We start from the raw sequence: 20,446 nt of genomic DNA, 5'->3' as shown, positions 1-20,446 counted from the left end.
CGACACAGGCAGTCACCCAAGCCAGGAATCAAACCTGGGTCCCTGGTGCTGTGAGGGAGCAGTGATAGTCACTGTACTGCCCCATCAAATGTTTTGATTTGACAAATGACACTTCACACTATATTCTGCACCCTCTCCTTTCCTACTCCCCTATGTACAGCAAAGAAACAATACTTCCTGCTGTACACCAAATCAGATCAAATCAAAACACGTTTTGTGACCACGCGCAAGGTTCGAAAGTGCTTGACATTGGAACAGCCTGCTTGTAACAAATATCTGGCTTTAAAAAAGCTATCTATTTATTAAAGTCAGAAGTAGACTTATATTAACACTGCAATGAAATTACCACGAAAATCCCCGAGTCGCCACACTTTGGCCCCTGTTTGGGTACACTGAGGGAGAATTTAGCATGACCAATGCACCTAACCAGCACATCTTTCGGACTGCGGGAGGAAACCAGAGAACCATGTAGACACAGGGAGAATGTGCAAACTCCGCACAGTCGCCCAAATCTGAAATTGAACCAGGGTCCGGGAGGGCACTGTGAAGCAGCAGTACTAACCACTGTGACAGTGTCACTGAGGAAAAATAATTTCAAATCATATGCTAAGCAATGGAAGAAGAGCATTTATTTCAGCTGGGGTAGAGGGGGGGGCTTGTTGACATGTAGAGAGGTGCAATAAACAATGGAAGAAGAGCACAAGAGTTATCTCCTTCAGCGCTTTGTTGACATGTAGACAGGTGCAGTACCGCATTGCTGCCAGGGGAGGCAGCAGACTGCCGGGCGGCCAATGACACAGCACTTCCGCTCAGCCTGCCGCTCAACCAAACCTGACAATGGAAGTGCTGAGGCGTGATGATTGACAGCCGCCTGAGCCATTCAGGAAGCGGAATGCGCCAGACGTGATGACGTATGGGTGCGGGGAGGGAGAGGAAATCAGACATCAAGTTAGGTTGCGAGGACAAGCGGCGGTGGCAGTTGGACGGCCTCGACCTCTTTGAGAAAGCAGCCTGATTAATCGAGCATCATGTCGGCCTCGGGAGCGCTGTTCCCCAGCCTGGTGGCCGGTAGCCGAGGCTCCTCCAGTAAATACCTGGTGGAGTTCCGGGCCGGCAAGATGTCCCTGAAAGGCTCGACGGTGACTCCGGACAAGCGCAAGGGGCAGGTCTACATCCAGCAGACTGACGACTCCCTCATTCACTTCTGCTGGAAGGACCGCACCGCCGGCACTGTGGATGATGTAAGGAGCTGGCCTGGGGAAACTGGCCTGGTCCCCGGGGCCTGGGGAAACTGGCCTGATCCCCGGGGCCTGGGGAAACTGGCCTGGTCCCCGGGGCCTGGGGAAACTGGCCTGATACCCGGGGCCTGGGGAAACTGGCCTGGTCCCCGGGGCCTGGGGAAACTGGCCTGATCCCCGGGGCCTGGGGAAACTGGCCTGATCCCCGGGGCCTGGGGAAACTGGCCTGGTCCCCGGGGCCTGGGGAAACTGGCCTGGTCCCCGGGGCCTGGGGAAACTGGCCTGGTCCCCGGGGCCTGGGGAAACTGGCCTGGTCCCCGGGGCCTGGGGAAACTGGCCTGGTCCCCGGGGCCTGGGGAAACTGGCCTGATCCCCGGGGCCTGGGGAAACTGGCCTGGCCCCGGGGCCTGGGGAAACTGGCCTGGTCCCCGGGGCCTGGGGAAACTGGCCTGGTCCCCGGGGCCTGGGGAAACTGGCCTGGTCCCCGGGGCCTGGGGAAACTGGCCTGGTCCCCGGGGCCTGGGGAAACTGGCCTGGTCCCCGGGGCCTGGGGAAACTGGCCTGGTCCCCGGGGCCTGGGGAAACTGGCCTGGTCCCCGGGGCCTGGGGAAACTGGCCTGGTCCCCGGGGCCTGGGGAAACTGGCCTGGTCCCCGGGGCCTGGGGAAACTGGCCTGATCCCCGGGGCCTGGGGAAACTGGCCTGGTCCCCGGGGCCTGGGGAAACTGGCCTGGTCCCCGGGGCCTGGGGAAACTGGCCTGGTCCCCGGGGCCTGGGGAAACTGGCCTGGTCCCCGGGGCCTGGGGAAACTGGCCTGGTCCCTGGGGCCTAGGGAAACTGGCCTGGTCCCCGGGGCCCGGGGAAACTGGCCTGGTCCCCGGGGCCCGGGGAAACTGGCCTGGTCCCCGGGGCCTGGGGAAACTGGCCTGATCCCCGGGGCCTGGGGAAACTGGCCTGGTCCCCGGGGCCTGGGGAAACTGGCCTGGTCCCCGGGGCCTGGGGAAACTGGCCTGGTCCCCGGGGCCTGGGGAAACTGGCCTGGTCCCCGGGGCCTGGGGAAACTGCTAACCATTCTGCTGCACCAGGTGTTGGGATACAGTGAAAAGTATTGTTCCTTGTGCACTATACAGATGAAGCATACTGTTCATAGAGTACGTAGGGGAGAAGGAGAGGGTGAGACATGAAATGTGGGGGGAGGGGGGATTTAAAGAGTCAACTGTGTTGCTGAGTCATATGTAGGCCGGACCCAGGTAAGGGTGGCAGATTTCCTTCCCTCAAGGGCATTAGTGAACCAGATGAGGTTTTACCATAATCGACAATGGTCCTCATTGGAGTTTTAATTCCAGATTTTTATTGAATTCAAATTTTACCATCCCACCATGGTGGGATTTGAACCTGGGTCCCCAGGGCATTATGCTGGGTTACTAGTCCAGGGACAATACCTGGAGTTATGGGGTGTAGGTTTGGGAGTGGGGCTGGCAATAGGCTTTGTGTGGGCTGACCATGTTTTATACACAGTTTTTAATAAGGGGAAATGATAGCCTGGTGGTAATGTCACCAGGCTAGTCAACCAGAGGCCCAGGCTAATGCTCTGGGACACATAGGTTTGAATCCCACCATGGCAGCCGGTGGAATTTAGATTTGGTTCAACAATCTGTAATGGTGGCCACAAAACTATCATGTCATGAAAAACACATCTGGTTGTACTTTTGACCTTGTGTCAATGTAAAACCTGTGAGGTGGCCAGTTGCTTTTGGGGAAAAAAATATGCCATCCTTACCTGGTCTGGCCTACACGTGAGTCCAGACCCACAATAATGTGGCTTGGCTCTTAACCGCCCTCTGAAATGGCCAAGCAATCCACTCACTCCAAGTGCAATGAAGGACGGGATAAAAAAACTGGGCTTGCCAATGACACCCAAGAAAAAATAGAATATGGAATGGACTGTTGGGAATTGACTGGAGTAGATGCAATATATATGTTATATTGGCAGGAAGTGACTGAAAGAAGTGCCATTGCCCTGTGGCAATGACAAAACATGAGGTAGGCAACCACATAAATTTCAAAGATTATTTGTTTCCAGGTCAAGTCTGTCTTCCTTTCCGAACAGTCCCACAATTGAGCAACGAGCTGCCAGTGGAAATAGTCAGAGCCCCATCATTGGAATCTTCAAGGCCCATTTTTAGATTATTCCCATTTAACAGTTTCCATCATCAGCACACTCAATTCTGCAGGTTTTAGCTGGCTCTATCCATGTGAATGTTTGTAGAATTGTAATCTGTGATGTTGACACGTGTAAAAGGAGTAGCAGAGCGTAGGGGCTGAAGGGGATGATGGTTGTATAGGGTAGTTGAAAGAGGGATTATAGGGTGGGCATGGGGATTTCATGGGATGGGAATGGAGGTTTGTGATTGTATCAGGTGGGTTTGGGACCAAAGTTCCCTTTAAGCTATGGATCCATGCAGCAGTATGAAAGTGCCCATGTACAGATCGATCTCCTTAAATTGCCTCACGTGGAACATTAAAAGTGCATGTATGCTACCAAATAAATTAATGGGTGCATTGGTTGTAACAATTAAAAATGGGAAAATTGCATTGCTTTATGGTTATTGTCCTTGTTTTTGCTACTAGGGGAAGGTTGTCTATTTGCCAAGTACAAAAAAAATAATCTTGGTACAGGGTGTCCGCTCTGAGTGTTAATTTTGATACTTGTTCTGTAGCCGATAAATTCACTGAAAAACTTAGTTGATCAGTGGGTTGGAGTTTAAATACACCATGTAATGCAGACATGGAGGCCAGAAAGCCTTGGGATCTGGGTTGAATTAGTTGTTTGAAATTCTCAGCATGTCAGGTAGTGTCTGTGGGGGAGAGAGTATGTTTCAGGTCAATGATATTGTGTTGAAAGAGCTGAAACATTGACTGCTGCCTGAGCAGCTGCGCATTTCCAGCACTTTCTGCTTTGTTTTAGATTCCCAGCATCTGCTTTTTGAACTGTTATTAGCTGAGTTAAGTGAGTTACTACAATAGCTTCAGCATTCCGAGTTAAAGGGAAAAACCATCTCCAATACCCACTTTGGATTGACATCCGGATCTCGGGATGGAACCTCCTACCCTGATACTCCCACCCGCTGTATGATTTACATGTCTGAAATTTGGGTGATGAAGAAATTATAACTTTACATTTGAATTGTCTGGACTGTCCATTTCATAAATCCCTCCATCCAACTTCTTGTGCCCCTTCAAAGCCCTCTTGACAATCCATTCTAATAACTCCCTTGTCTTAAAGTCCTTTTTTGTGATAGGTGAGCTGGTGTAGGTAGAGGCATTATATGAATGTAAGTCGTTTGTGAATACAAGGTTAAAAGATTTTGTAGACTTGATTAAAGTCTGTGGTGCTCTGGTTATTCTGAGTTTAAAGTGGTTCTAAATTTACTGGAATGAATCTCGTGAAAAAATACTTAGGAAAAAGCAAAGACATGGTCTAGGATGTAAAAATAAAGGAACTGAAGATTTTCTTTGACTTTATGATGGACTTGGTGTGCTATTTCTACAGGACCTGATAATTTTTCCTGATGATTGTGAGTTTAAGCGAGTGGCCCAATGTACTACTGGAAGAGTGTTTGTGCTGAAATTCAAGGCAGGATCAAAACGCCTTTTCTTTTGGATGCAGGTAAAATTTAAAAATTTCACTTCACTGTGCTCTTAATTCTTGTAAATGCTTATTATGAATGTAATTATGCAGCTACAACTGTAAATGAAGAAAGAAGACTAGTCATTTCATGTTGATTCTTCTCACCTCAGCTATTTTATTTTTCCCAAATACATGGTTGGAGATTTTAAAGCCAATGTTTAGAACAGTGGTGGGCCCGGGCGACCCATCGGGGTTCTGAGTGTGACCCACAAGACAATTTGTTGACTGTTGTTCACCCGCAGGGTCGCAACATTCCGCTGATTTTCATCCGTGTAGTTTTTTTTTTCATACTGGTATGACTGAAGTGCTACCCACATAAAGCAAGGGCAAGTGAATTGAGGTGTGTGCCAATTGCCCGCAACATTGACTGTGAGAGCCGAGCGGCCCTCTGTATCCAAAGCTAAATATTCATTTTGCTTTTACCATTTGAAGTTGATAGTTCTATTAATATATAAATGATATAAACATTTTCTTTTGCTGATTACAAAATATATGGCGTGTATTCAATGTATTTAATCTTATTCATGGGGTTATGGTTAGGGAGCAAGCCTGATGTCAAGTCTTGCGGCCCGCTAAGATGAAGAAAGGCCACTCGTGCAGCCCACTCACTAGCCTAGGTTGCCCATCACTGGTTTGAAACATGCCTAAGCAGCACGTGGTCTGATTGTTTAGACTATTGGATTGTATAAATCAGTTTACTAATCCCAGTTTTCAGTGGCCCTAGAGGTACGGCCAAGTTAAATACATTCTGTCTTGGTATCTAAACATCACAATCACCCCTGCATGGAAGATCAACTGGGTAGTTTGAAATTGCTTCTGTTTTAGTTTACCCAAATCATTGAACAAAGTAAAAAGGGTCTGTCCAGCACAGATAGTATTTTGTTATGAAAAAAACAAGCACTCGACTGTTCTTCATCTTGTGTAAATGTTTAAATCCATCCCAGAGCAGTGGGATCAAAATTTTCTCTGCTTATTGTAAGGGTCTTCAGTTTCAGCCTAGTTCCTGGCATGTGCATGTTTGTTGTCCATAAATTGTCAGTATTATTCAGAAATGCTACTAGTATGAGAAATGTGCAACTCTTGTGTTATTGGAGGAAGCCATGTTCTGGGGAGCATGGTTAGAGCAGTCCTTTCATCTTCGAGGTGTCTGTTATGTTCGTCTTCATGAGTCACATAGGTACATAAAACTTCAGGCCACTTGTGAAGTTTAAATCCATGTACAATTGATTTGTAAAAGCAAAATATTGCTAGAAATCAGAAATAAGAATGGGAAATATTCCATGTCAGATAATATCAGTTCCAACTTTTCCCATTTTTAATTTGACCAATGTGCATATTCTTTTGCACTGCTAATCTGATGTAGGATTTATCCACCAACAAAGGAATGATGCTTAATAACAGTCCTTTCTAAGTGTCTGCATTCAAAATTCAAATAGGGCGAACTGTTGAATGAAATTAGGATTGAGGAGTCAGGTGTTGTGGGGTTAGATTAGAGGTTTGGACTGCATGTGACCTGTTAACTGCAATTTGATTCCTGCTAGTCCTATATAAGGTCAGTGCTGACATTGGGTACCAAAGTGTTAATTATTCAATCTTTCCCCTTTAATAATAGAATTAAAATATTTGGTAAGACATTGATTGTAGTTGAACAAACCTAGATATTATTTGAAGTGCATCTACATTAGAAAAGTAAATGATTTGATCATTTTAATGTGTAGTTTTAAGACTAAAATACCATCAATTGAAATTTTGAACTAGTGCTTTCCCATACATTAGCACAGTTTTGATGGAAAATATTAATTGAAATTCATTTTTTTTGTAAATCTTTATCTTTTCCTCTTGCAGGCCTCCTAAGACAGCATGCACTGTGGGTGATTATTTGAGACTCATTTGTGATCATTAACTGCTGTGTTTAAATCTTCAGGAGCCCAAATCTGATAAAGATGAAGAGTTCTGCCGTAAAGTGAATGAATATCTGAACAACCCACCAATGCCTGGTGCTTTGGGTGGTAGTGGCAGCAGTGGGGGTCATGAGCTAGCTGCACTTGGAGGTATCCTATTAGTTCATTAGAATTTGAATGCAGTGTAACCATTACAACATTGCATTAACGTATGAAGATAACTTCTAACAAACGTATTTTTATTCTTGATCACTGCTATGTGGAAGAAATTGGTTTTCCTTCCTTGCCAGTTTTTCTTCCCCATTTGTCATCTCGTTTGAAGGTCTTGACTTTTCCCTGGGATTTGTTCTACACATTACCTTCAGTATCATGCCAGAGTAGCAGAGATTTAAGTTGTGCCTTGGCAGTAAACATTAGCAAGTTATTTCACAGTTCAGTTGGGTAGGCTTTCCTGCTGATCCACTTGCTTCTTTGGCCAGCATATGTCTAGCATGAGTTGCGTATTGCAGTCAGATTGGGGAACCTAACTAAATTTTCCCTTCTCTTACCCATGGGCACCGACTGCGGTGAATTTTATTATCTATTCCAACGCTGTTGCTGAGATCACCACAGAACTTCTTGGCTATCTGCCTCAATTAGCTGCTCCATAATCTTGAGTCAATAAGGAACCCAAAATGAATGTTTTCTTATATTTTTCAGAACATGATATTTCATACACTAATGTTTTTCTTTTCATGCCATTAGTCATCTATTTTTGTGTAATGTGAATTGTTTGCATATGAAAAGCAATATTCAGAAAAGTTGGGAGTCATAGTCAGTTCCTGTAGTTTACTTGCATCCATATGCATTTCTTTTTTTGTTTTATTGATTTTATTAATTAAAAGAACAGTTGTGCTGCTTGTATCAGGTTATAAATTGAGTTGATGTAGCTTTCATATTTAGAATTTTTTTGGATGGGTTCTTCAAACTTTGGGACTGTTAAAAGATCTCATGAACCTTTGGGCAACATTTAAAATGTGTAGAAAACTGCAAGTATGCCTGTGCTTGCACAGAAACGGGTAGTTTGTTTTCTCTAATCATTAATCTATTTCCGTGCTTTAACATTTTTTTTGGCCCATTTTTCTCCCCATGTGGCACCTTGTTAGTTTCATTCTCCACACTTTTTTTTCATTTCCAAACAAAAACAATTAATTCAGCGTTAGTTTGCGATAGAGCATTCTACATTTGTCACATCTTTTAGGCTAATTTATCTTCCAACCTCCACCTTAATTGTTTGGGGTCATTTAAAATTATGAGCCACCTTGTTGTATTCTTACAGACCAGTGGAAATAATCTATCATTATTTACTTTATAAACCTTGACGATCTCTCTCTAAAGGTCCCTGGTAACATTTTCAGTTCTGCTGAAGAAAGTCCTAACCCCTTCAAAACTGAAGGAATTTGTCAAGTTTGAAATCTGAGTTCAGGCTTTATGCTTAACTAAGGCCTCGATCACTATTACCTCTGCTTTTGTGTGATGTGCTTCTAAACCCAAAACTAAGTAGTTTGTTTGCTTTTTTTCATGGCTACGTAGTTGCCCTGCCACCTTTTTGATTAACAATGTATTGACACATTAGGACTCTCCTGCTTCTGTGCTGCATGAAAAAACATCCCAAATGTATTACTTTACATTTATTTGAACTGTGTTTGTCATCCATCTGCCCACCCTTCTAGCCTAGCTCTGTCTTCTGTAATCTCTTGCATTCTTCATAACAGTTTAGTGTCATCAGCAAATTTTGATATTTTCTAGATCATAATATGTAGGTCATATGTAAAGTAAATAAGAGGAGCTGAACACAGACTCCTCTGATTGTCATTCATCTCTTTATTCCAGGAGAAAGTGGATTGCAAAGTCTTTTGGGTAACATGAGTCATAACCAGCTTATGCAGCTGATGGGAGCAACCGGTTTAGGTGGACTTGGTAAATATTAACCACATTTTATAAATTAATTAAGTTGTAGCAAATAGCAACCTATAAAAATTTCTTCTATCCTTTCTGGATGGAAAAAAATGTATTTTCATAGGGGCTGGTCGAATTCCACACAAATGGAGAAGGCACAAGGAGTGGATATTGGAGCCTGAGCTCTACTGCACATGGAAAACAAGAAAAGGGGACATGGGAACTTAAAGCAGGAAACATCTTAAGGGTGCAAATCTATTTTTCAGATTTTTTTTTCTTAATTTGTTTAGCCACCTGGTTGCTGGGTTTTATTTCTAACTTTGCACAAGCAACTTTTGCTCCACAGTCAATTTGAGATCTCCAGGTAATTTTTGCCTTGATAAGTATTTACAAATGAGCGCAGAAAAAAAAAAGAAATATGCTCTTAAGAGTTTTGGTGGTGCCAATATTTTCAGTAACACGAGAATTTTTTAAATGCTGTATGCGCAAATGTTTAGACCCCATCTACCTTGTACGCAATATAAGGGAGAGGTGCTGTTCTTTTATAATTTCTTAATTTTACACATGGTCCAGTAAAAATATTGTTTTTCCCAGTACAATATAATGTTCAGTGATGTCTATGGATTTAGTGTAGCCTGTGGCAATGAGAACTATTGTGGATGGCCCTACTTAATTGCAGGAGAGGCTCCCGGTGGGAGGCGATCCTCCCTGATCAGTTTGCAGGATGTAAGGGGTTGACACACGGGATTCACGGCTTTCGGTAGTAGCATGTCCTGTCTCAGGGATTTAATGGGAGCCTTGTGTCTCTCCTATACCATCTGCAGGGAGGGGACATGGAAAGCCATTCCCTGCTCTTGTCCAATACACGTGCACACCCCCTCCCCTCCACACCCGATCCATCTTGTCCTTGTTCACCTTTGGTTTGGAGCCCCATAAGATTCCTGGGTCTCTGGGGGTGCAGCTATCAGCTGCCACCACTCTTGCTGGCATCGATGAGTAGTTGCTGGCCTCTGATTGTCTGGCAGCTCAGTTGGCGGAACCTGAATCACACTGGAGGCCTGACTGTGGGGCCATTTACGTCAGGCCTCCCCACAGAACTGAGTGGGGGATACCTGGCTGGCTCACAGACCATTGGGCAAGGCCCAGTTTGCGTCACAAAATCCAGCGTACAATTATCAGAGAATAGTCTTGCTTTTGCTTTATTTATGAAAAAAATTACACCCTTGCTCCCAAATTAAGTTCTTCTGAGTTGGGTACATTGCAGATTATTGATCTTTAGCTGACATTCAATCAAATGTTGTTTTATTTGGTAAGTTATGAAAGTTGTGTGTACCAAGGAAACTTGGGGGGAATTTCACAAAATTTCCTTTGTATGCATTTTGGCATGCACACTGCCCCTTTTAATGAATCTAAATGCTAATAGCTATAGTGCTACAACCTCTTGATATAATTTTTCTTTCCAGGAAGTCTGGGTGCTCTCGCAGGGCCAGCTGGACTTGCTGGCTTACTTGGCAGTGGAGGCCCTACTGCTACTAGTTCTTCAGGGTAAGAAGAAATACATTGGAATGTGAATGAAGTGCTGAGATATCATGCATATCATCAATATCTGTCATCGCATGTCTCACGCTGCCTGCTGAGTTCTGGTCAGGCCACAACTAGAGTATTGCATCCAGTTCTAATCATCATGCTTAGCAAGGATGTGAGAGCCCTTCAGAGGGTTCAGAAGAGATTCACTGGAATGGTTCCCTGGATTGAGAAATTTAGTCACAAGGTTAGGTTGGAAAAGCTGGTGTTATTCTCCTTGGGGCAACGGAGACTGAGGGAAGATTTGATGGAAGTGTACAGAATAAATCATATTGAATCAGGTAAACGGGTAAAGCTGATCGGGGACACGGGTTTATGGTTTTGGGTAAGGGATGCAGAGGGAATTTGAGGAAGAACTACTTGGAGCAAGTGGTAGCAACCAGTAATGTGCTGTCCATGGAGGTGGTGGGAAGCAGAAACAATCAGTGATCTCAGGGCTGTTGTCAGAAGTGACCCTGCAGGACTCTGGGGATCGAGTGGGGTAGTGAGACTGACTAGATTGCTATGCAGAGAGCCTGCGTGGATATGAAAGACCAAATAGCCTTCTGTACTGCAAATTACTCTACGCTCTCATTACTGAATTTATTTTCATTCGGTATTCTATAATAGATGCATTTAAGTAACAGTTTTTGACAAAATTCTGAACTGTATTGCTGCAGTCTTCTTCATGAAGAGTAGATAATGAAGAGCTTTTCCCTAGTTTAGAAACTAATGTTGTACTTGTGTGTTGTGATGTAATAAATCACAGTGGCACAGTGATTAGCACTGCTGCCTCACAGCACCAGGGACCCGGGTTCAGTTACTGGCTTGGGTCGCTGCGGAATCTGCAGTTCTCCCCGTGTCTGCATGGGTTTCCTCCCACAGTCCGAAAGACATGCTGGTAGATGCATTGGCCATGCTAAATTCTCCCTCCAGGCACCGGAGTGTGGCGACTAGGGAATTTTCATAGTAACTTTGTTGCAGTGTTAACGTAAGCCTACTTGTCACACTAATAAGTAAACTTTAAAACTCATTTAGATGGCGGTGCAATGAAAAGGTAGTTTGTTGAAACTAGATCAGATCACTGTCTTCTTTTTTCCCCCTCTCCCTTTCCTCCAGGGCAGTGGTTCCCAAATGTTTTTCACTGGGCCGCACTTTTGGAATAAAAATTTGCTCGCGCCACACCAAATTTTTTATTGATAAGAAATGCATTCAAAAACAAAAAAAAACAACTAGCAGTGCTTGATTCATAACATAACACAACTACTTTATAATATGATCATGGGACATCCAGAAAGTATAAAACAATGCTTATTTAAACCATGTTTAAATGTTTCTTTGATTGTCTTTGAATCTTTCCGCCATCCTCTCTCGCTGCACCAGTGTGGCGTGGCCCACGTTTTGGGAAACACTGCTCCAGGGTGTTGCTGTTCAATTTGGCAAAGTAAGTCACTGGTCTTTTTTCTAATGCTACTTTTATTTGTGTTTAGTTCCCGAAGCCAGTCTGCAACTGTCACTCCGTCCTCCACAACCTCAGCAGTCCGCATGACTTCAGTGCCTTCTGTTGCTGCAGCAACAACACCGGTACCAGCCCCCACTGTAGCATCCACGCCAGTGCCAGCAGCAGCGGCGGCATCAGCAGCAGGTCTAACAACACCAGCGGCATCAAGCACAGGTTCGACGTCTGCATCTGGATCCCCACCTGTTACAGCATCTGGATCTGCAACAAGCCCAACTCAGCCCATTCAGCTGCGTGACTTGCAGAGTATCTTGGCTAGCATGACTGTTCCTGCTGCAGCAGAAGGGACTGGACAGCAGGGTAGGGAGCTAGTTCTGGAGATACTTAAAACATGACAAAACAACAGCAAATAGGATTTCAGTCATGTATTTGTAATTGGCTTGCAGTTTGTCTATCTTTGATTAGTTTAAAATGGTGGTGATAAGTATTTTTTCAGGCAACTCTGAGCCATTATTGTGGGACCAAAGAGAAGGAAGCCATCCAATCCATCATTGTCTAGACTGGCTTTTTGATGGAATTATCCAATTAGTCCTACTCTCCTACAATTTTTTTCCACTCAAGTATTTATCAAATTCCCTTTTGAAAGTTTATTCCTGAATGTGCTTCTACAACCCTAACAGGCAATTCCAGATCACAATGACTTTTTTTTTTAAAACAAAAAAAAACGCACCTTTTCCCTCTAGCCTTATCTCTGATCACTGATTTTTCTGCCATCAAAAACAATTTCACCTTTTTATCAAAACTGTTCATGGCTTTGGATGCTGCTCAAATCTCCCTAACCTCTGTTCAAAAGCAAACCATAGCTTCTCCAAATAACTGAAGTCCTTTATCTGTAGTACCATTCTATAAATCTCTTCTGCACATATCTGGGACTCCAATATCCTTCCCAAGTGTGGTACCCAGATTTGAACACCATACTCCAGGTAAAGCCTAAGCAGTGTTTTCAAAAGGTTTTGTACAGCTTCCGTAACCCAAGATCCCAAATGCATTTTTTAAAACTAACGTTTAACAGGATCTTTTTGTGACCACCATTGTTCTTCTACACTCTACCTCAAAATAGATTTGAGTGCACAGCAGTTTTCAAAGTTGGGGATGGAGAGATGATAGTCCTTAACTGCCTCTCAAGAAGTTTGTGTAATGGTAAAGTAGTTAGGCTTTGACGTGATAGCTATGGAAATGTTTAAGTCCTTTCAAAAAGGCGTTAGATAGTGATATGACCTGCATCACTGGACTTAGCGAGCTTGATTTCTGGAGGGGAGGAATTTCCCATGCATTTTCTTCTCCTTTGTGTCTGTCTGACTCTGGCTTTGTGGCTTTTATAGCATTACCAGAGGGTAAGTTGCAGAAGATAATGCCATCAATGTGTTGCGACTTTAAAGCGGGGAGCTGAGAAAAGACAAACGTACATGACACTGGCAAGAATTCTACCCCATTTACTGTGTGGGTCTTGAGGTGGTGACACTAAAATGATTGTCTGCTGCTATCAGGTTTATGTCCATCATGGGAGAGCTATATATTTACACTTCAACTCAGCCCCATCATTTTCCGAAGTAATTCTATGACACTTTTATCGTCTTTTCATCCTTCTACTCAAATATTTGCACAATACTGATTTGCAGAAGGCGTTCTTGGTTCTGGATGGGGAGTGTGATAAAGTTAGATTTTTATACTATGTATGCAGGAGTAATAACACATTTTTAATTTATTTATTTTTCTAGCAGTGGATTTATCGAGCGTGTTGACCCCGGAGATCATGGCTCCTATTCTAGCGAATTCAGAGGTTCAAGAACGATTATTACCATACCTCCCAACAGGAGAGTCGCTGCCTCAGCCAGCAGAAGAAATTCAGAATACATTAACGTCTCCACAGTTTCAGCAGGTGTGTTATTTTCTTTTGACATGTTCGAGCCTATTCAAATTTTAATTTTTCTGCCCTGAATAACAAAGTAGATTTGAATGCAGATGTTTTACTGCCCTTCAGTTCAAATTGTACAATACTAAACATGTAGTAATTCAGTGAGACATGTATCCTGACTGAATTCACTTTTAAGTACCTGCTCTTTTATATAAGATTTTTTGCTCTCTCTGTGCATGTGAGGTAAATGTAGTGAAAAATTCCCTAGCTCAGATATGCCATGGGTAAAGTAATGTGCGCATGTTGCTTTCACAGGTAATGTGATAGTACTTCGCACCTCAAATTATGTTGGGTCCATTCTTATTACTGGAGTTGATTTTAATACACATTTTTAGAAGCAATTTGTATACCTATAGGAACTAGTCTGATTTCTTAATTAGGGTAGAGTGCATTGATAGGCTGTAATCTCTAGTGGTCAGGTTTTAATAGTTCACTGGAAGACAATAGGTTTCCCTGAAACTTGATGTTTAATTGCTGCAGTATGTGCACCCAATATAAACTGACATTGAAAGATGCAGCACATTTTAGCAGATCTACAGTATTGACTGCAAGAAACTGTAATGGATATGTAACTGAGCACACTTTAAAATTTTTATTATCATTTGGATTTTAAAAAAGTCTTAACAAAAATGTGTTGATGCAGGCTACAGCAAAAGAACAAAGCTGAGTTAATGAAATGGAGCTGGAATTTTCATATTTAATAAAGTAGAAGCGTATGGATTAGACAAATTAAACCAAAGTATCTTATCTGTTATCTTTATTTTATCTTTATTTTAATTTTGTTCAAAGTGTGCTGTTGATATGTGCATGACAGGAAGTCACTTCATGTCTTTGGAGGTTTTGAGTAAATTATGCAGATGCTCATACTTTCTATGAAGATATTAAAATCGACCATGACACTCTGCAATTTTTCCTTTAATTTTTTTTATGTAGGCCATGAGCATGTTCAGTGCAGCACTGGCTTCAGGACAGTTGGGCCCATTGATGAGCCAGTTTGGTTTGCCGGCAGAGGCTGTGGAAGCGGCTGGAAAAGGGGGTAAGAGCCTTTTCATATTCCATGACTAGGTCAAACCTGAGACTTGGACGAACATGTCATGATGGAGGGAATAGTAGCTGCTTGATTATGATGTGTATTTGCTGGCCCCAAGAAGTGTTTGGAAAACCCAGCAAAAAGAACATCTCTTGGGTTTGTTTTGACGTTACTGTGAGGTCTGCACATGGGAGTTAGAGCTGAATTTAATGATCGCAGCAGGCGGTATTGTCCATTAGCTGGAAAAATGGTGGCAACTCCACCCAGACTGTTTCCAGGAGGCCAGAAGGGATTTTAATCCCAATTTGGCGTTTACCTTACCGGGGCCGGAATTCTCCAATGTTGTATTGCTGCCATTGAGAACGGAGAATTTGGCACTCAGCCAAATCTCTGCTCACTGCTGCGGGACTGGAGAATCCCAGCCGCAGGCATGGTTGGAGAATTCTAGCCTGGGTCTCCAGGCTCCTGTGAGGGGAATTTCTGCCTGGTAGTGGGTGTTCCAGTCAGAACCTCTTCAGTATTGGCAGTGCCACTGAAGCAATACTATGTGGCCTGCACCACGGATCGATGACGGAGAAAGGCTGTTCTTGAGTATTCCCACCTTAGCCTAAATTGGAGGGAGGCAGGAAGGCATCCTAGGTTGGAAATGCCTTGTTTGACACCATTTAAGTTGAACCTGGTTGGTAAGGTATTTTCTTGAGATATCTATTTTCCACAATTGTAGCTTGGGTGAGATAAAGAGCAAGGGGAACATTTAATAAAAGTGCCAATTACCTAAACTTAATCCTGCTGCACTAATTTCAACTTGCTCTTTTAGTGATTGTCTGATTCCAGTGGTTTTAGTACCTTAGCTACTGCTCTAAGCCAAACTTAAAATGAAGGGAAACCAGGTTATGGTGGGGTCTTTTTTACAGTTGCATACGAATTTAGAAGCAGGAGTAGGCCGTTCAAGCCTGCTCTGCCATTCAATAAGATCATGGCTGAGCTGATTGTAACTTCAACCCCACATTCCTGCTGACCCCTGATAACCTTTCATCCCCTTGTTATTCAAGAATCTATCTCTGTCTTAAAAAATATTCAAAGGTTCTGCTTCCACTGCCTTTTAAGGAAGAGTTCCAGAGCTTCACGACCCTCAGAAAAAAATTCACCTCTTCTGTTTTAAATGACTCCTTATTTTTTAAACAGTGACCCCTATTTCTAGAATCTCCAAGAGGAAACATCCTCTCCACATTCACCCTGTTTCATATAGTGAAGCTTAGGTAAGATCAAACCTATTTGAATCTTGATTCCATTTGGATGAAACTGTCTAAAATGGTTTGATTGACTTTGAAGTGTTTCATTTCCTCAACTTCATTCCTTTCGAAGCTAATAAAGCAAGTGAAAGGCAATATAATAACTAATATCTTTGGCCTTTGAATTAATAATGTCTGTGTATTTCTGCCCCCCCCCACCTACAGATGTGGAAGGATTTGCCAAAGCAATGCAACACAATTCTGCAACCTCAAAGACAAAACTCGATGACAAGGAAGGAGACAGTGACTCAAAAGACAAAAAGGATGAAGAGGAGGATATGAGTTTGGACTGAAACTATTCACCTATGTTTTTCTTGAAACCATTTGTTGAAATAATGTTAGCACTCAGTTTAAAGATTAGTGAAGTTGTGCATTTTCCTTCTATTAACCCTGGAAACTAAGCAATATTAAAGGTTCATTTTAGAGCAAGAGAATTTTGTGAAAATCAGTTATTTCAAGCCTCAAAGCTTTGATCTAGTGCATAATATGATCTGAACATAATTGTGTTTTCCAACTTTTCTGTGCAGTCATACTCCTGATCTATTTTCTCTCTCTACTTATGCATCTTCCTCAACTGTTTCTGTGCTGTGGAGATGCTGGCGTTGGACTGGGGTGAGCACAGTAAGAAGTCTCATAACATCAGGTTCAAGTCCAACAGGTTTATTTTTAATCACAAGCTTTTGGAGTGCTGCTTCTTCATCAGGTGATGTAGGAGCAGTGCTCCGAAAGCTCGTGATTCCAAATAAACCTTTTGGACTTGAACCTGGTGTTGTGAGACTTCTTACTGTGTGCTCAACTGTTCTTGGCAAAGAACTCCATGTTCTGACAAAATTCTGTATAAAGTAATGCCTCCTAATCTGTCCTCACTCATGACTATATAAAATTGATAGCCCTCATCACAACCAGAGGAAGACATACTCATCTTAATCAAGCTCCAGTACATTTTTACATTTTCTTGTACCTTTTAATAACTAGAATTTCTCATCTTGTTACATCTGAGGGCTTATCCTAATTCGCCATTACTCTGATGTGCTGTCAGTTTTGTCTGTTTAATGTATGTTCTTTGGAATCTTTCATTCAATCTTATCACTCTTCCAAAGTACTTAATTGCAGGACAGAACATCACACATCCTGAAGTCATTAAAAAGGCTAAAAAATAGTTTTTCTAATGATGTGAACCCTTTGAATAAAGTGTCCAGAATCTACAGTATCATTTTATGGGCAACTTGATTTTATGTCATGACTGCCAGTCTCAATTAATGGGATAAAGAACTACATTGCAGTAAATTTATGGACATTTGCTGTAATACCACAATGAACAAAAAAAGTCAGCTTAGCAAAGTACAACAGGTATGTTGCAGCAGTGATAATGTAATATCAGTGCTTAAAACATTGGAATAACAACTTGATCTAGGCATTCAAATATAGACTGATCTCTTGTGAAAGCATTTTTAAAAATTAATTTATTCATCTGACCCTTTAAAAATTACTTCATCTTAACATGGTTAAGCATTGGATAATCATGGAAATTTAAGTAACTCATTGTACTGGTGATATATTTGAATAAGTTAACTACAATAGGAATAGATTTAAATATTAAAGTGTCAAATTCATTGCAGTACATATTGCAGACTCTTGATATACCATGAGTGCAGTTTCTATGGAATCAGTGAGCATTGAAGTTTAATTACTTGTCACAAGTAAGGCTTACATTAACACTGCAATGAAGTTACAGTTAAATTCCTAGTCCTTAAAAGAGTCCACAGTCTGGCACCTGTTTGGGCTGATGCACCTAACCAGCACATCTTTCAGATTGTGGAAGGAAACCGAAAGCTAATGGTGTTTGCTACCAAATAAACCTGTTGGACTTTAACCTGGTGTTGTTAAAACTCTTACTACTGTGTCACCCCATTGATGGGATGAACCTGACTGATTTCTTTTCATAATCAATATGCATCTATTAACATCCTGGTCATGATCCACTAACAATGTGGAAAATACACCAGGTGTTACATCTATAACCATCTGAACAAGTATTCAGACCTACCAATCTAATTGTACTTTCAAAGAACAAAAAACAGTGTAACTTTACTGGTGCATTAACTCAAATATCTTTACAGTTTGGAATTTGGTGCCTTGATCAAACTTTTATTATGCTACAGTTTTATCTTCACATTTTAACTCATAACAGTATGTGGGGCTAACAGCTCATAATTCATTGGATAAAAAACATACATATAGGAATCAATATAGATAAGTTTTATTTTAACTCAAATTTTGTACCAGTGTTCTGCACAATCAGTGCTACAAATGATAGGATCTTAAAACAAGATAATGTAAAGCCAGTGTCACAGGATAAATTTTACCCATTTTAATATTTTCTTCCCAAAATACCAAATAAAAAGTCCATTAAAATAGCTTAAATTTATAAAAATCCACAGCAAGATTCTGAAATACAGTACAAATATTTAAGTGCATAAGTGGATTGGAAATCAACAGCCCTGGTAAAGTGTTCTTGATTTTCTTTTATTCTTTACATTCTATTTACAACAGTGGGCAACCGCTGGTACTGACATCACCATGTATGGATCCTGGTCGATTCAACTGCACAGCCTTTTGATTAATTAGAAAATTCTTTACACAGCCGACAAATGAGGAATGTATAGAAGACAACATTGGAATTTGCACAGTGTCTGAAATACAAGGGAAGGAAGCATTAAGTAATTTGAACAAAGATGAAGGTCAAAATGATAAAAATACAAAAGCATTTCATAAACCAGGTGCTTTGCGATAGCTTATGGTTTATTTCGAGGCGGTTTGCTACTGACCGGGAATTCCCAGTTGTAAAGGAATAACCTGTGACCAAATAATGAGGCTGTTTGCTTACAGAATGTAATTAATTGATTCTGAACATGCTTAAGGCAGAAGTGGCCCAATAAATAATAAGAATATTGTCAAGCAACAGGATGTATTGACCAAATTGATCATTTGACATGGAGCAGGCAAACTTACATTCTTTACTCCACACATTTTAGTTCTTGATGGGTTTTCTGTTGATGAGATTCCAGACATTCTCTCCCCCCAATCCACCCCAAATGCCCTCATCAACACTGTGCAACCTACTCATCAACCTCCAGCAGTGATGAGGGCTGTATATTTTGTATTGTATCTGCAACATTTCAAATATCGTCAGAGAAAATGAATTAATGCCTCGGTCTGTAAAACGAACTGTGTGGATTTCATATTCCTGTTTTCATGAACGGTGTATCAGTTCTATAAATACTTTAGTGATCTAATATTCTGTGACAATGGTGTGCATTTTTAACGACCAAATTACGCACGATTCCCATCTGTTTAATAAAACAAAAAAAACCCTTGTGGCCAAATTAAAATCAAAGCTCCAACTTTTCATTGTTGAGCCAACATGCTAATGTTTGCTTTCGCATTATATAGGACACTTTGGCTTAGATTATCATGAAAGATTCAGTTTATCTCAAATGTTGTTTGTATATTAAGTCTGATGAATATCTGAGTTCGTGGTCATACTAATGTTTTAGAATCAGAATCCCTCCAGTGCAGAAGGAGGCCATTCAGCCCATCAAGTCAACAGCAATTTCACCTCCCCATAACCCCACGTATTTACCTAGTCCCTCAGGGGCAATTTAGCATAACCAATCAATCAATCTAACCCACACACTGTGGGAGGAAACCAGAGCACCCAGAAGAGACCCACATAGACACAAAGAGGATGTGCAAACTCCACATAAACAGTCACCCGAGGTCGGATTTGAACCCGGATCCCTGGCACAGTGGTTAACACTGGTGTCCCACAGAGGTGGTGTTTAGTTCTGGGAGGATTTAAGGTTTAGCTACAGAAAATGGGATAAATACAACCAAAGCAGCCTGGAGTCTATTACACTCAAGTCAGCATGGCACCAACTTCTTAGTGGGCTAACATCTGGAAATGATGAGAGCCATAAAAAGCAGGTGTGCTGGAGAAATCATAAAGGCTTGGAGGTCAGTTTGAATGTCAGAGCAGGCTAAAACATTATGGGGATGGGTGGAGCTTAAGAGGTTTTTCTGGTTTCAATTCATCTGTGTGTTTGCTGGGAGTGAGAGTCTTCTCCAACAGGGAAGAGGCTGGATACTGAAAGAATGCTGCTTATAATGGGCTCCAGGCAGTTAGGGCTGAAAGAAGCCCTGGGAGCCCATTCAGTGTGCTTGGGGCTCAGGAGAAGTCCTGGAGAGTTGTGAAGCTGGCAGAAGGCTCTGATTCCATGCTGGAAGGGGTTAGGATTCAGAAGAAGCCTGTGAGCCATTTATAGCTTGATGCAGTTGGGAAACGAGTTCAGAGAAATCT

The 20,446-nt window shown here is 42.2% G+C and overlaps 2 protein-coding genes across 8 annotated transcripts in view; one reads left to right on the top strand and one right to left on the bottom strand.

Moving 5' to 3' along the window:
- The first annotated feature begins 899 nt into the window (after positions 1–899).
- adrm1 (ADRM1 26S proteasome ubiquitin receptor) lies at positions 900–19,304 on the top strand. 5 transcript variants are annotated; one of them, XM_078236717.1, is made up of 9 exons: positions 900–1,241; positions 4,791–4,907; positions 6,853–6,979; positions 8,702–8,788; positions 10,231–10,312; positions 11,821–12,149; positions 13,568–13,728; positions 14,698–14,800; positions 16,252–19,304. In XM_078236717.1, exons 1-9 carry the CDS (start codon positions 1,029–1,031, stop codon positions 16,377–16,379), a joined length of 1,347 nt encoding a protein of 448 aa, XP_078092843.1. In that variant the 5' UTR covers positions 900–1,028; the 3' UTR covers positions 16,380–19,304. The 5 variants fall into 5 exon arrangements, with proteins under 5 accessions (XP_078092843.1, XP_078092846.1, XP_078092844.1 ...); XM_078236720.1 differs by having other exon boundaries at positions 914–1,241; positions 11,821–12,005; XM_078236718.1 differs by having other exon boundaries at positions 933–1,241; positions 13,571–13,728.
- Positions 18,325–20,446, bottom strand: part of lama5 (laminin, alpha 5) — a 297,320-nt gene continuing 295,198 nt past the window's right edge. For all 3 annotated transcript variants that reach the window (XM_078236714.1, XM_078236713.1, XM_078236712.1), the window contains exon 80: positions 18,325–18,779. In XM_078236714.1, the coding sequence (XP_078092840.1) occupies positions 18,631–18,779 (149 nt within the window). In that variant the 3' untranslated portion in view covers positions 18,325–18,630. The remainder of the gene's footprint in view (positions 18,780–20,446) is intronic.

This window comes from Mustelus asterias, chromosome 20 (assembly GCF_964213995.1).
Source record: "Mustelus asterias chromosome 20, sMusAst1.hap1.1, whole genome shotgun sequence".
Lineage (NCBI taxonomy): Eukaryota > Metazoa > Chordata > Chondrichthyes > Carcharhiniformes > Triakidae > Mustelus > Mustelus asterias.
This window is presented reverse-complemented; position numbering and strand designations above follow the sequence as displayed.

Coding starts and splice junctions, on each gene's coding strand:
- adrm1 (XM_078236717.1), top strand. CDS start 1,029: ATGTCGGCCTCGGGAGCGCTGTTCCCCAGCCTGGTGGCCGGTAGCCGA. Junction 1,242..4,790: donor CCGCCGGCACTGTGGATGAT/GTAAGGAGCTGG, acceptor CTATTTCTACAG/GACCTGATAATTTTTCCTGA. Junction 8,789..10,230: donor AACCGGTTTAGGTGGACTTG/GTAAATATTAAC, acceptor TTTTCTTTCCAG/GAAGTCTGGGTGCTCTCGCA.